Source organism: Heptranchias perlo, chromosome 20, assembly GCF_035084215.1.
Source record: "Heptranchias perlo isolate sHepPer1 chromosome 20, sHepPer1.hap1, whole genome shotgun sequence".
NCBI lineage: Eukaryota > Metazoa > Chordata > Chondrichthyes > Hexanchiformes > Hexanchidae > Heptranchias > Heptranchias perlo.
In genome coordinates, this window is record NC_090344.1 from 9,078,620 (window position 1) to 9,094,727 (window position 16,108).

The following is a 16,108-nucleotide window of genomic DNA, read 5'->3' on the forward strand; positions in this document are numbered from 1 at the left end:
ATCAAAGGGAATAAACACACGGAAATTGGACAGGGAGAGATCATAGCGAATAAACACACGGGAATTGGACAGGGAGAGATCAATGGGAAAAAGCACATGGGAATTGGACAGGGAGAGATCAAAGGGAATAAACACACGGGAATTGGACAGTGAGAGATTGGAGACAATAATCACATGGTGATTGGACAGTGAGAGATCACAGGGAATAAGCACACGGGAATTGGACAGTGAGAGATGAAACGGAATAAACACACGTGAATTGGACAGGGAGAGATCAAAGCGAATAAACACACGGGAATTGGACAGGGAGAGATCAATGGGAATAAACACACATGAATTTGATAGGGAGCGATCAAAGGGAATATTACAAGAGAAGTGGACAATGACAGATCAAATGGAATAAAGAGACGGGAATTGGACAGTTAGAGATTAAAGGGAATAAACACACGGGAATTGGACAGGGGGAGATCAAAGGGAATAAACACACGGGATTTGGACAGGGAGAGATCAAAGGGGATTAGCAAACGGGAATTGGATAGGGAGAGATCAAAGGGAATAAACACACGAGAATTGGACAGGGAGAGATGAAAGGGAATAAACACAACAGGATTGGACAGTGAGAGATCAAAGCGAATAAAAACACGGGAATTGGACAGTGAGTGATCAGAGGGAATAAACACACGGGAATTGGACAGTGAGATATCAAAGGAATAAACACAAGGGAATTGGACAGTGAGTGATCAAAGGGAATAAGAACAAGAGAATTGGTCAGTGAGAGATCAGAGGGATAAACAAATTGGAAATGCACAGTGAGAGATCAAAGGGAATAAGCAAACGGGAATTGGACAGTGAGCGATTAGAGGAAATAAACACAGGGGAATTGGACAGTAAGAGATCAAACGGAATAAACACATGGGAAATTGACAGTGAGAGATCAAAGAGAATAAACGCACGGGAAATGGATAGGGAGAGATCAAAGGGAATAAACACGAGAATTGGACAGGGATAGATCAAAGGGAATAAACACAGGGGAATTAGATAGGGAGAGATCAACGGGAATAAACATGCGGGAATTGGACAGGGAGAGATCAAAAGAATAAACGCACGGGAATGGGATCGGGAGAGATCAAAGGAAATAAACACACGGGAATTGGATCGGGAGAGATCAAAGGGAATAAACATACGGGAATTGGGCAGGGAGAGATCAAAGGGAATAAACACACGGGAATTGGACAGTTGGAGATCAAAGGGAATGAACACACGGGAAATGGACAGGGGGAGATCAAAGGGAATATACACACGGGAATTGGACAGTGAGAGATCAGAGGCAATAATCACACGGTGATTGGACAGTGAGAGATCAGAGGGAATAAACGCACGGGAATTGGACAGTGAGAGATCAAAGGGAATGAACACACGTGAATTGGACAGGGAGAGATCAAAGCGAATAAACACACAGGAATTGGAGAGGGAGAGATCAATGGGAATAAACACACAGGAATTTGATAGGGAGCGATCAAAGGGAATATTACAAGAGAATTGGACAATGACAGATCAAATGGAATAAAAACACGGGAATTGGACAGTTGGAGATTAAAGGGAATAAACACACGGGAATTGGACTGTGAGTGATCATAGGGAATAAGCACACTGGAATTGGACAGTGAGAGATCAAAGGGAATAAACACAGGGAATTGGACAGAGAGGGATGGAAGGGAATAAAGACCGGAGAATTGAACAGCGTGAGATTGAAGGGAATAAACACCCGAGAATTGAACAGGGAGTGGGATGGAAGGGATTAAACACCGGAGAATTGTACAGAGAAAGATCGAAGGGAATAAACAACCGGGAATTGAACAGGGAGAGATGGATGGGAATAAAAACATTGGAATTAACAACCGGGAATAAATAAACGAGAATATCCACACATGAATAAACACTTGGGAATAAAGCAATAGGAAATAAATATTCGGAAGCAAATCTGGGAATAATCAGCTGGGAATTGGACAGGGAGAGGTCAAAAGGAATAAACGCACGGGAATTGGACAGGGAGTGATCCAAGGGAATAAAGACACAGGAATTGGACAGGCAGAGGTAAAAAGGAATAAACGCTCGGGAATTGGACAGGGAGAGATCAAAGGGAAAAAGCACACGGGAATTGGACAGGGAGAGATCAAAGGGAATAAACACACGGGCATTTGACAGTGAGAGATCAGAGGCAATAATCACACGGTGATTGGACAGTGAGAGATCAGAAGGGACAAACACACGGGAATTGGACAGTTTGAGATCAAAGGGAAGAAACACACGGGAATTGGACAGTGAGAGATTAAAATGTATCAACACAAGGGAATTGGACAGTGTGAGATCAAAGGGAATAAACACACGGTAATTGGACAGTTATAGATCAAAGGGAATAAACAAACGGGAATTTGACAGTGAGACATCAAAGTGAATAAACACATGGGAATTAGACAGGGAGAGATCAAATCGATTAAACACACAGGAATTGTACAGAGATCGATCCAAGGGAAGAAACACACGGGAATTGGACCTTGAGAGGTCAAAGGGAATAAACACAACAGGATTGGACAGTGAGAGATCAAAGGAAATAAACACACGGGAATTGGACAGGGGGAGATCAAAGGGAATAAACACACGGGAATTGGACAGGGGGAGATCAAAGGGAATAAACACACGGGAATTAGACAGGGAGAGATCAAAGGAAATAAACACACGGAAATTGGACAGTGCGAGATCAAAGCGAATAAAAACACGCGAATTGGACAGTGAGCGATCAGAGGGAATAAACACACGGGAATTGGACAGTGAGAGATCAAAGCGAATAAAAACACGGGAATTGTACAGTGAGCGATCAGAGGGAATAAACACAACAGGATTGGACAGTGAGACATCAAAGGAAATAAACACACGGGAATTGGACAGTGAGAGATCAAAGGGAATAAACACACGGGAATTGGACAGGGGGAGATCAAAGGGAATAAACACACGGGAATTGGACAGGGAGAGATCAAAGGGGATCAGCAAACGGGAAATGGATAGGGAGAGATCAAAGAGAATAAACACACGGGAATTGGACAGGGAGAGATCAAAGGGAATAAACACAAAAGGATTGGACAGTGAGAGATCAAAGGAAATAAACACACGGAAATTGGACAGTGCGAGATCAAAGCGAATAAAAACACGGGAATTGGTCAGTGAGCGATCAGAGGCAATAAACACACGGGAATTGGACATTGAGAGATCAAAGCGAATAAAAACACGGGAATTGGACAGTGAGCGATCAGAGGGAATAAACACACGGGAATTGGACAGTGAGAGATCAAAGCGAATAAAAACACGGGAATTGGACAGTGAGCGATCAGAGGGAATAAACACACGGGAATTGTACAGGGAGAGATCAAAGCGAATCAAAACACGGGAATTGGACAGTGAGCGATCAGAGGGAATAAACACACGGGAATTGGACAGTGAGAGATCAAAGCGAATAAAAACACGGGAATTGGACAGTGAGCGATCAGAGGGAATAAACACACGGGAATTGTACAGGGAGAGATCAAAGGGAATAAACACACGAGAATTGGATCGGGAGAGATCGAATGGAATAAACACACGGGAATTGGGCAGGGAGAGATCAAAGGGAATAAACACACGGGAATTGGACAGTTGGAGATCAAAGGAAATGAACACACGGGAAATGGACAGGGGGAGATCAAAGGGAATAAACACTCGGGAATTGGACAGTGAGAGATCAAAGGGAATAAACACACGTGAATTGGACAGGGAGAGATCAAAGGGAATAAACACACGGGAATTGGACAGTGCGAGATCAAAGCGAATAAAAACACGGGAATTGGACAGTGTGCGATCAGAGGGAATAAACACACGGGAATTGGACAGTGAGAGATCAAAGCGAATAAAAACACGGGAATTGTACAGTGAGCGACCAGAGGGAATAAACACAACAGGATTGGACAGTGAGACATCAAAGGAAATAAACACACGGGAATTGGACAGTGAGAGATCAAAGGGAATAAACACACGGGAATTGGACAGGGGGAGATCAAAGGGAATAAACACACGGGAATTGGACAGGGAGAGATCAAAGGGGATAAGCAAACGGGAAATGGATAGGGAGAGATCAAAGAGAATAAACACACGGGAATTGGACAGGGAGAGATCGAAGGGAATAAACACAAAAGGATTGGACAGTGAGAGATCAAAGGAAATAAACTCACGGAAATTGGACAGTGCGAGATCAAAGCGAATAAAAACACGGGAATTGGACAGTGAGCGATCAGAGGCAATAAACACACGGGAATTGGACATTGAGAGATCAAAGCGAATAAAAACACGGGAATTGGACAGTGAGCGATCAGAGGGAATAAACACACGGGAATTGGACAGTGAGAGATCAAAGCGAATAAAAACACGGGAATTGGACAATGAGCGATCAGAGGGAATAAACACACGGGAATTGTACAGGGAGAGATCAAAGCGAATCAAAACACGGGAATTGGACAGTGAGCGATCAGAGGGAATAAACACACGGGAATTGGACAGTGAGAGATCAAAGCGAATAAAAACACGGGAATTGGACAGTGAGCGATCAGAGGGAATAAACACACGGGAATTGTACAGGGAGAGATCAAAGGGAATAAACACACGAGAATTGGATCGGGAGACATCGAATGGAATAAACACACGGGAATTGGGCAGGGAGAGATCAAAGGGAATAAACACACGGGAATTGGACAGTTGGAGATCAAAGGGAATGAACACACGGGAAATGGACAGGGGGAGATCAAAGGGAATAAACACTCGGGAATTGGACAGTGAGAGATCAAAGGGAATAAACACACGTGAATTGGACAGGGAGAGATCAAAGGGAATAAACACAGGGGAAATGGACAGGGGGCGATCAAAGGGAATAAACACTCGGGAATTGGACAGTGAGAGATCAAAGGGAATAAATTCACGTGAATTGGATAGTGAGAGAGCAAAGCGATTACACACACGGGAATTGGACAGGGACAGATCAAAGGGAATAAACACACAGGTTATTTGACAGGTTGCGATCAAAGGGAATAAACACTTGCGAATTGGACAATGACAGATCAAAGGGAATAAAAACACGGGAATTGGACAGTTAGAGATTAAAGGGAATAAACACACGTGAATTGGACTGTGAGTGATCATAGGGAATAAACACACGGGAATTCGGCAGTGAGAGATCAAAGGGAATAAACACACGGGAATTGGACAGGGGGAGATCAAAGGGAATAAACACACGGGAATTGGACAGGGAGAGATCAAAGGGGATAAGCAAACGGGAAATGGATAGGGAGAGATCAAAGAGAATAAACACACGGGAATTGGACAGGGAGAGATCGAAGGGAATAAACACAAAAGGATTGGACAGTGAGAGATCAAAGGAAATAAACACACGGAAATTGGACAGTGCGAGATCAAAGCGAATAAAAACACGGGAATTGGACAGTGAGCGATCAGAGGCAATAAACACACGGGAATTGGACATTGAGAGATCAAAGCGAATAAAAACACGGGAATTGGACAGTGAGCGATCAGAGGGAATAAACACACGGGAATTGGACAGTGAGAGATCAAAGCGAATAAAAACACGGGAATTGGACAGTGAGCGATCAGAGGGAATAAACACACGGGAATTGTACAGGGAGAGATCAAAGCGAATCAAAACACGGGAATTGGACAGTGAGCGATCAGAGGGAATAAACACACGGGAATTGGACAGTGAGAGATCAAAGCGAATAAAAACACGGGAATTGGACAGTGAGCGATCAGAGGGAATAAACACACGGGAATTGTACAGGGAGAGATCAAAGGGAATAAACACACGAGAATTGGATCGGGAGACATCGAATGGAATAAACACACGGGAATTGGGCAGGGAGAGATCAAAGGGAATAAACACACGGGAATTGGACAGTTGGAGATCAAAGGGAATGAACACACGGGAAATGGACAGGGGGAGATCAAAGGGAATAAACACTCGGGAATTGGACAGTGAGAGATCAAAGGGAATAAACACACGTGAATTGGACAGGGAGAGATCAAAGGGAATAAACACAGGGGAAATGGACAGGGGGCGATCAAAGGGAATAAACACTCGGGAATTGGACAGTGAGAGATCAAAGGGAATAAATTCACGTGAATTGGATAGTGAGAGAGCAAAGCGATTACACACACGGGAATTGGACAGGGACAGATCAAAGGGAATAAACACACAGGTTATTTGACAGGTTGCGATCAAAGGGAATAAACACTTGCGAATTGGACAATGACAGATCAAAGGGAATAAAAACACGGGAATTGGACAGTTAGAGATTAAAGGGAATAAACACACGTGAATTGGACTGTGAGTGATCATAGGGAATAAACACACGGGAATTCGGCAGTGAGAGATCAAAGGGAATAAACACATGGGAATTGGACAGGGGGAGATCAAAAGGGAATAACCAGACGGGAATTGGACAGAGAGGGATGGAAGGGAATAAACACCGGAGAATTGAACAGCGTGAGATTGAAGGGTATAAACACCCGAGAATTGAACAGGGAGTGATGGAAGGGATTGAACACCGGAGAATTAAACAGAGAAAGATCGAAGGCAATAAAACATTGGATGGAACAACCAGTAATTGTGGAGGGGAGGTCGAATGGAATAAACACCGAAAATTGGACAGGGAGAAATGGAAGGTAAGAAACGTCCGAGAAATGGCTGGGAAGAGATCGAAGGGAATAACAACCCGAGAATTGAAGAGGGAGACATCGAAGGGAATAAACTCCCAAGAATTGGACAGGGAGGGATGGATGGGAATAAAAACATTGTAATTAACAACCAGGAATAAATAAACGAGAATAAACGCACATGGATAAACACTTGGGAATAAAGCAATGGGAAGTAAATAATCGGAAGAAAATCTGGGAATAATCACGTCGGAATTGGACAGGGAGAGATCAAAGGGAATAAATACACGGGAATTGGACAGTGAGAGATCAAAGGGAATAAACACACCGGATTTGGACAGTGGGAGATCAAAGGGAATAAACACACGGGAATTGGACAGTGGGAGATCAAAGGGAATAAACACACGGGAATTGAACAGGGAGTGATCAAAGGGAATAAACACACGGGAATTGGACAGGGAGAGATCAAAGGGAATAAGCACACGGGAATTGGATAGGGAGAGATCAATGGGAATAAACACACGGGAATTGGACAGTCAGGGTTCGAATGGGTTAAACACCCGAGAATTGAGCAGGTAGCGATCGAAGGGAATAAGCACCCGAGAATTGGACAGAGAGGGATGGACGGAATAAACAGCAGAGAATTGAACAGGGTGAGATGGAATGGAATAAGCACCCGAGAATATGAATAGGTATTGATGGAAGGGAATCAACTCCGGAGAATTGAACAGAGAAAGATCGAAGGGAATAAACACCCAGCAATTGATTAGGGAGAGATCAAAGGGAATAAACACCGGGGAATTGAACAGGGTGAGATGGATGGGAATAAAAACATTGTTTTGAACAACCAGTAATTGTGTCGGCAGAGGTCGAAGGGAATAAGCACCACAAATTTCACAGGGAGAAATGGAAGGGAAGAAACGCCCGAGAAATGGATCGGGAGAGATCAAAGTGTAGAAACACCAAGGAATTTGATGGGGAGACATGGAAGGGAATAAACACCCTGGAATTGTCGAGAGAGACATGGAAGGGATAAAATACCTGGTAATTGGACAGAGAGACATGGAAGGGAGAAAAAAACCTGCCAATTGGACAGAGAGACACACTGAAGGGATAAAATACCTGGGAATTGGATAGAGAGACATCGAAGGGAGAAAATACCTGGAAACTGGACAGTGAAGTATCGTAGGCAATAAACACAGGAATTGGATAGAGAGAGACGGTAAGGGAAAAGCACCTAGTAATTGTACAGTGAGAGATCGAAGTGAATAAACACTCGAGAATTGAACATGGAAAGCTCGAAGGTAATAAACACCCGAGAATTGGATAGTGACAAGTCTAAGGGAATAAACACCCGAGAAATTGACAGGGAGAGATCGAAGGGAATAAACACCCGATAATTGAACAGGGAAAGATCGAAGGGAATAAATACCCAGGAACTGGACAGGGAGAAATCGAAGGGAATAAGCACCCGAGAATTGGACAGGGAATAAACACCCGAGAATTGAACAGGGAGAGATGGAGGTGCGCTGTTTGAGGGACCCTTCATGTCTCGTAGTGATCACAAACTTTTACATAAGCCGGCTGCAAATTCTTCACCTCAAAATTACGGATTGTGTGAAGTGGGGTCAGTACCTGAGAAATAAGTTCTCTGTCCACGAAGCTTACCATCCGATCGCCCTGGCCATACTGTACAACTCAACCCCACATCATACGCCACATCACAAACCATATCAGAACCCAACACACTGATCACCGACACCTACAGTCGCGGGATCTCCTCTACCGCCCGCCACATTAACACACAAATCACAGTAACCAACAGTCCCGGGATCTGCTCCACCTCCCGTCCCATTAACACACTGATCACCGACACCTACAGTCCCGGGATCTCCTCTACCTCCCGCCGCATGAACACACTGATCGCCGACACCAACTGTCCAGGAATCTCCTCTCCACCACCCCCCACCCCCCGCATTAACACACTGATCACCGATACCTACTGTCCAGCAATCTCCTCTACCCCGCCACCCCACCCCCACCCCCCGCATTAACACAATGATCACCGACACCTACAGTCCCGGGATCTCCTCGACCTCTTAACACACTGATCACCGACACCTACAGTCCCGGGATCTCCTCTACCTCCTACCCCATTAACACACTGATCACCGACACCTACAGTCCCGAGATCTCCTCTACCTCCCGCCCCATTAACACACTGATCAACGACACCTACAGTCCCGGGATCTCCTCTACCGCCTGTCCCATGAACACAATGATCACCGTCACCTCCAGCCCTGGGATCTCCTCTCCCTCCCGTCCCGTTCAAACACTGATCACCGTCACCTCCAGCCCTGGGATCTCCTCTACACCCCGCCCATTAAAACACTGATCACCGTCACCTCCAGTCCTGGGATCTCCTCTCTCTCCCGTCCCGTTCAAACACTGGTCACCGATACCTACAGTCCCGTGATCTCCTCTACACCCCGCCCATTAAAACACTGATCACAGAAACCTACAGTCCTGGGATCTTCTGTCTCTCCCTCCTAGTTAACACACTGATCACCGACATCTACAGTCGCGAGGTCTCCTCTTCCTCCCGCCCCATTAACACACTGATCACCGACACCTACAATCCCCGGATCTCCTCTACCTCCCGCCCCATTAACACACTGATCACCGACACCTACAGTCCCGAGGTCTCCTCTACCTCCCGCCCCATTAACACACTGATCACCGACACCTACAGTCCCGAGGTCTCCTCTACCTCCCGCCCCATTAACACACTGAACACCGACACCTACAGTCCCGAGGTCTCCTCTTCCTCCCGCCCCATTAACACACTGATCACCGACACCTTCAATCACGGAATCTCCTCTACCTCCCGCCGCATTAACACGCTGATCACCGAAACCTACATTCCCGGGATCACCTCGAACTCCCGCCCTAATAACACATTGGTCACCGACACCTACAGTCCCGGGATGTCCTCTACCTTCCTCCCCATTAACACAATGATTACAGACACGCACAGTTCCGGGATCTCCTCTACCTCTTAACACACAGATCACCGACACCTACAGTCCCGGGATCTTCTCTACCTCCCGCCCCATTAACACAATGATCACCGACACCTGCAGTCCCGGGAGCTCCTCTACCTCTTAACACACAGATCACCGACACCATACTTAAGAAAAGACATATTTGCTCTCGAGGCAGTACAAAGAAGGTTCACTCGGTTAATCCCGGGGATGAGGGGGTGGACATATGAGGAGAGGTTGAGTAGATTGGGACTCTACTCATTGGAGTTCAGAAGAATGAGAGGCGATCTTATTAAAACATATAAGATTGTGAAGGGGCTTGATCGGGTGGATGCGGTAAGGATGTTCCCAAGGATGGGTGAAACTAGAACGAGGGGGCATAATCTTAGAATAAGGGGCTGCTCTTTCAAAACTGAGATGAGGAGAAACTTCTTCACTCAGAGGGTGGTAGGTCTGTGGAATTTGCTGCCCCAGGAAGCTGTGGAAGCTACATAATTAAATAAATTTAAAACAGAAATAGACAGTTTCCTAGAAGTAAAGGGAATTAGGGGTTACGGGGAGCGGGCAGGAAATTGGACATGATTTTAGATTTGAGGTTAGGACCAGATCAGCCATGATCTTAATGAAAGGCGGAGGAGGCTCGAGGGGCCGATTGGCCTACTCCTGCTCCTATTTCTTATGTTCTTATGTTCTTACAGTCCCGGGATCTTCTCTACCTCCCGCCCCATTCACATACTGATCACCGACACCTACATTCCAGCGATCTCCTCTACCCCCCGCCCATTAAAACACGGATCACCGACACCTACAGTACCGGGATCACATCGACCTACAACCCCATTAACACACTCATCACCGTGAATACAGTCCTGGGATCTCCTCCACCTCCCGCCCCATGAACACACTGATCACCGGGACATACATTCCTGGGATCTCCTATACATCCCGCCCCATTAACACACGAATCACCGACATCTACAGTCTCCAGATCTACTCTACCCCCGCCCCATTAAGATACTGATTACCGACAACCATAGTCCCGGGATCTCCTCTACCTCCCACCCCATTAACACACTGATCACGGGACATACATTCCTTGGACCTCCTCTATCTCCCGCTACATTAACGCTCTGATCAACGACACCTACAGTCCCGGGATCTCCTCGACCTCCTGCCCCATTAACACACTGATAACCGAGGTATTAGTTCCTTGGATCTCCTCTACCTCCCCCCACCGCGCCCCCCACGCCCCATTAACACACGAATCACCTGCACCTACAATCATGTGGTGTCTTCTACGCCCTGCCCCATTGAACCACTGATCAATGGCACCGACAGTTCTGGTTTCTCCTCTGCCCCCGCCCCATTAACTCACTGATCATCTACACCGAGAGTAACGGGAAAACATCATCCTCCCGCATCATTAACACAATGATCACAGACACAAAGTTTACCCGGATCTCCTCTATCTCCCGCCCCATTAACACATTGATCACCGACTCCTACATTCCCGGGATCGCCTCGACCTCCCGCCCGATTAACACACTGATCACAGATTACTATAGTCCTGGGATCTCCTCTACCTCCCGTCCCATTAACACCCTGATCACCGAAACCTACAGTCCCGGGATCTCCTCCACCCTTGCTCCATTAACACACTGATCACCGAGGCCGACAGTCGTGGCGTCTGCTCTACCTCCCGCCCCATTAACACCCTGAACACCGACACCTACATCTCGGGATCTCCTCTACCTCCCTCCCCATTAAAACACTGATCACCGAAACCTACAGTCCCGGGATCTCCTCCACCCTTGCTCCATTAGCACACTGATCACCGAGGCCGACAGTCATGGCGTCTGCTCTACCTCCCGCCCCATTAACACACTGATCCCGACAACTACAGTACTGGGATCTCCTCTACCTCCCGCCCCATTCAATCACTGGTCACCGTCAGCTTGTATTGCTGTTTACTTAATTACCTTAACTTTCTCCCATTTGGTCAAACATTTGGTGCAATTAGTCACCACATATTATTTTACAACTTGTCCTTGCATGTGATACACATAATGACAAACTCTGTAAAATGAGTCTCTCCATAGCCTCAGGTTATAAACGTTTCAGCGATTACATAAACACCCAGTGTTTGCTGCACCGCAGCCTGTCGGAATAACACAGATCTAACTCTGCAGTCTTCAGATCTTCGCACTATTTAATGAATTTAACAACTACAGTGAAGGGATATTTCACCACTTTTTTCAACTGCTCTCTGAATTTAGCCTGGGTCACTGCATAAATACAGGTGTTTGTGCAGCAACTCAGGAGCTGGAGCATAAATCCCAGTTCTTGTACAAGTGGATGTAGAATTACAGACGTACGCGCCAAATACGTCAATCGTTCATTAATAGAAGTAAACATGAACACCACCCATAACACGATAAAGTTTCCTGAGATAACAAACAGTAACATCATTGATTTCCTGCGACTCTCCATCTCTGGGTCTCTGGGACTCTCCCCACTGCTGTGACCGCGGAGTCTCCTGCGGGCTCTGCTGGCCACTAAAATGTGTCTGACTGTAAAAACGTTGAGCAACAGAATCAGAATAAATGGGACACACGGGGTGAGGATATAATGAAGAAGTTCGATTACTGCCCATACCGGTGATGTTGAAACACCCGTCACTGGAAAACAAAACCAAGGTGTATTGGAAAGCTTATATGGACCTTCGAACATAAAGTACCAGAAAGTGTTCTTTAAACAGCTCAGCACACTCATTGTTCCCAGAACCACAGCCGCCGTTTTCTCGGTGCAATATTTAGTTTTCAGCTTCTGGCAACAAATGGCCACAAATCGATCGAAGGTGAAAGTGACGGTGAACCAGACAGAACAGTCCGTGACTGCATAAAGCAGTACGGCGTGGATATTACACACGGGAATGTGGTATAGAAAAGTGAACTGTGAACGGTATATAATGGGAATCTGCCTCAATACCAGGTCGATGATAACGACCAGTAGATCCGCCGCTGCCATGGACACCAGGTAGCGAGTGACACATTTGGAGAGACCGCACTTTCCAAGAGAGAGGATCACAATTGTCAATAAATTAACTGTAAGGAAGGGAAATAAAGATGGAAATTTTAGATCAAGCTGGGGCCCTCTGTAAAAAAATAATAAGATCTCAAGAATCACCTATAAATATTAGAAACGTCTCTGGTCCCCTGTAAATATTTGAACAGTCTCTGGATTTCCTGTAAATACTAGTGCAGTCTCTGGATCCCCTGTAATTATTAGTACAGCCTCTGGATCCCCTGTAAATATTTGAACAGTCTCTGGATTCCCTGTAAATATTAAAACAGTCTCTGGATCCCTTGTAACTATTAGTACCGACTCTGGATCCCCTGTAAATATGAATACAGTCTCTGGATCCCCTGGAAATATTCGTGCATTCTCTGGACCCCCTGTAAATATTAGCACAGTCTCTGGATCCCCGGTAAACATTAGTGCAGTCTTTGGATCCTCTGTAAATATTAGTACAGTCTCTGGATCCCCTGAAATTATTAATACAGTCTCTGGATCCCCTGTAATTATTAGTACAGGCTCGGGATCCCCTGTAAATATTTGTACAATCTCTGGATGCTCTGTAATTATTAGTATAGTTTGTGGACCCCTTGTAAATATTTCTACCATCGCAAGACGCCCTCTAAATATTTGTACCATCTCTAGCACACTTTAATTTGAGTACCGTCTCGGGAATCTTTGTTTAAAAAAGTACAGCCTCTGAACCACGTGTAAATATTCGCTCCGTCTCTGGACCATGTGTAAATATTAGCACCGTCTCTGGACCATGTGTAATTATTATCACCGTCTCTGGAACATGTGTAAATATTAGCACCGTCTCTGGAACATGTGTAAATATTAGCACCGTCTCTGGACGATGTGTAAATATTAGCACCGTCTCTGGAACATGTGCAAATATTAGCACTGTCTCTGGAACATGTGTAAATATTAGCACTGTCTCTGGACCACGTGCAAATATTACCACCGTCTCTGGACCACGTGTAAATAGTAGCACCGTCTCTGGAACATGCGTAATTATTAGCACCGTCTCTGGACCCCCTGTAAATATTAGTACAGTCTCTCGACGCCCTGTAAATATTAGTACAGTCTCTGGATCCCCTGTAAATATTCGAACCGTCTCTGGACCCATGTAATTATTCGCACAATCTCTGGATCCCCTGTAAATATTAGTATCATCTCTGAATCCCTTGTACTTATTAGTACCAACTCCTGATCATCTGTAAATAATAGCACCATCTCAAGATCCAGTGTAAATATTAAACTGTCATTGGAACCCTTTAGAATATTAGTGCAGTCTACGGATCCATTGTGAATATTAGTACCGTCTGTGGTTCTCCCTGTAAATAGTAGTAAGGTCTGTGGATCCCCTATAAATATTAGTACCATCTCTGGATGCCCTGTAAATATTAGTACAGTCTCTGGATTCGCCTGTAAATATTAGTACAGTCTCTGGATCCCCTATGAACATTAGTACAGTCTCTGGATCCCCTGTAAATATTGGTACTGCCTTTGGATCCCCCTGTAAATATTAGTACTGTCTCTGGTTCCCCGGTAAATATTAGTGCCACCTCCGGATCCACTGCAAATGTTACGACTGTCTCTGGATCCAATGTAAATTTTGCTATCGTCCCTGGACTCCCTGCAAATATTAATAGCATCTCTGGACATCACTGTGAGTATTGACACATCCCAAGGGCCCCGTAAAAACAGGCTCATGCTCGGGCTTCCTGAACATGAATGGGAGGACCCTAGGCAAGACAGAGGGTCAGAGGGATCTTGGTGTGCAAGTTCACAGATCCCTGAAGGCGGCGGAACAGGTAGATAAGGTGGTAAAGAAGGCATATGGGATACTTGCCTTTATTTGCCGAGGCATAGTATATAAGAGCAAGGAGGTTATGATGGAGCTGTATAAAACACTGGTTAGGCCACAGCTGGAGTACTGTGTGCAGTTCTGGTCGCCACACTACAGGAAGGATGTGATCGCTTTGGAGAGGGTGCAGAGGAGATTCACCAGGATGTTACCAGGGCTGGAGCGCTTCAGCTATGAAGAGAGACTGGGAAGATTGGGTTTGTTTTCCTTGGAGCAGAGGAGGCTGAGGGTGGACATGATTGAGGTGTACAAAATTATGAGGGGCACAGATGGGATGGATACTAAGGAGCTTTTTCCCTTCGTTGAGGGTTCTATAACAAGGGGACATAGATTCAAGGTAAAAGGCGGGAGGTTTAGAGGGGATTTGAGAAAGAACTTTTTCACCCAGAGGGTGGTAGGAGTCTGGAACTCACTGTCTGAAAGGGTTGTGGAGGCAGGAACACTCACAACATTAAAGAAGCATTTGGATGAGCACTTGAAATGCCATAGCATACAAGGCTACGGACCAAATGCTGGAATATGGGATTAGAGAAGACAGGGCTTGATGGCCGGCGCGGACACGATGGGCCGAAGGGCCTCTATCCGTGCTGTATAACTCTATGACTCTATGACTCTATACAAACTCACTCCCATTGACCCATTGTAAATTAAACCTCACACCTAGAAAACCCCGGTAAGTATATTTCTCATCCATGTTCCCCCTATCGCTATATTTCCCATCCCACGTTAACCCTTTAATGTTTACAGTGGATATAGAGGCTTACCGGAAACTCGAACAGCAAAGAGTATGGCACAGGGAATGACAAGAACAGTACTATAGTTGTACACGGTTTATAGAAGTAATAGTTGGATTATAGAGACTTACCAGGAACACCGACAGCAGCGAGGAGCGGATAGTATATTAGTTGTACACTCCGAAGCATAAAATATGTCCGCCCCACAAATGACATTGAACCATAATATACATGCAGATATTGAAATATCCAGAATGGACTGTCCCAATCTATTGTTCGAAGATTCCGACCCATTGCTGTAACATTCCAATCTATTTTTCTAAGATTCCGACTCATTGTTTAACATTCAAATCTATTGTTCCCAGGTTCCGATCTATTCTCTCACTCTCTGTAGAGCCGCTGATCCCTGTTAGTGCCGGAGGTGATGCTCCCACTGACACTATGGGATAACACATTGAAAGTATTCGCTTATTTATAGCACGGGTAAACATTCCAGGGAGACAATTTGGGTCCATGGAGAATAACATCAATTCCAGTCACTGAACAAACAGATACGGTTAACAACTTTAAACTCAATGAATATGACATCAAAACATATATTTGATCAACTATTACACAGATGGAAAGAGCAAAGCCCA

At 45.4% G+C, this 16,108-nt stretch overlaps 1 protein-coding gene across 1 annotated transcript; it reads right to left on the minus strand.

The window, feature by feature from the left end:
• Window positions 1–11,996: 11,996 nt before the first annotated feature.
• Window positions 11,997–15,686, minus strand: LOC137335905 (probable G-protein coupled receptor 139). The gene is made up of 2 exons (XM_068001421.1): window positions 15,602–15,686; window positions 11,997–12,895 (listed from the first exon to the last, which is right to left on the minus strand). Exons 1-2 carry the CDS (start codon window positions 15,684–15,686, stop codon window positions 11,997–11,999), a joined length of 984 nt encoding a protein of 327 aa, XP_067857522.1.
• Window positions 15,687–16,108: the final 422 nt, after the last annotated feature.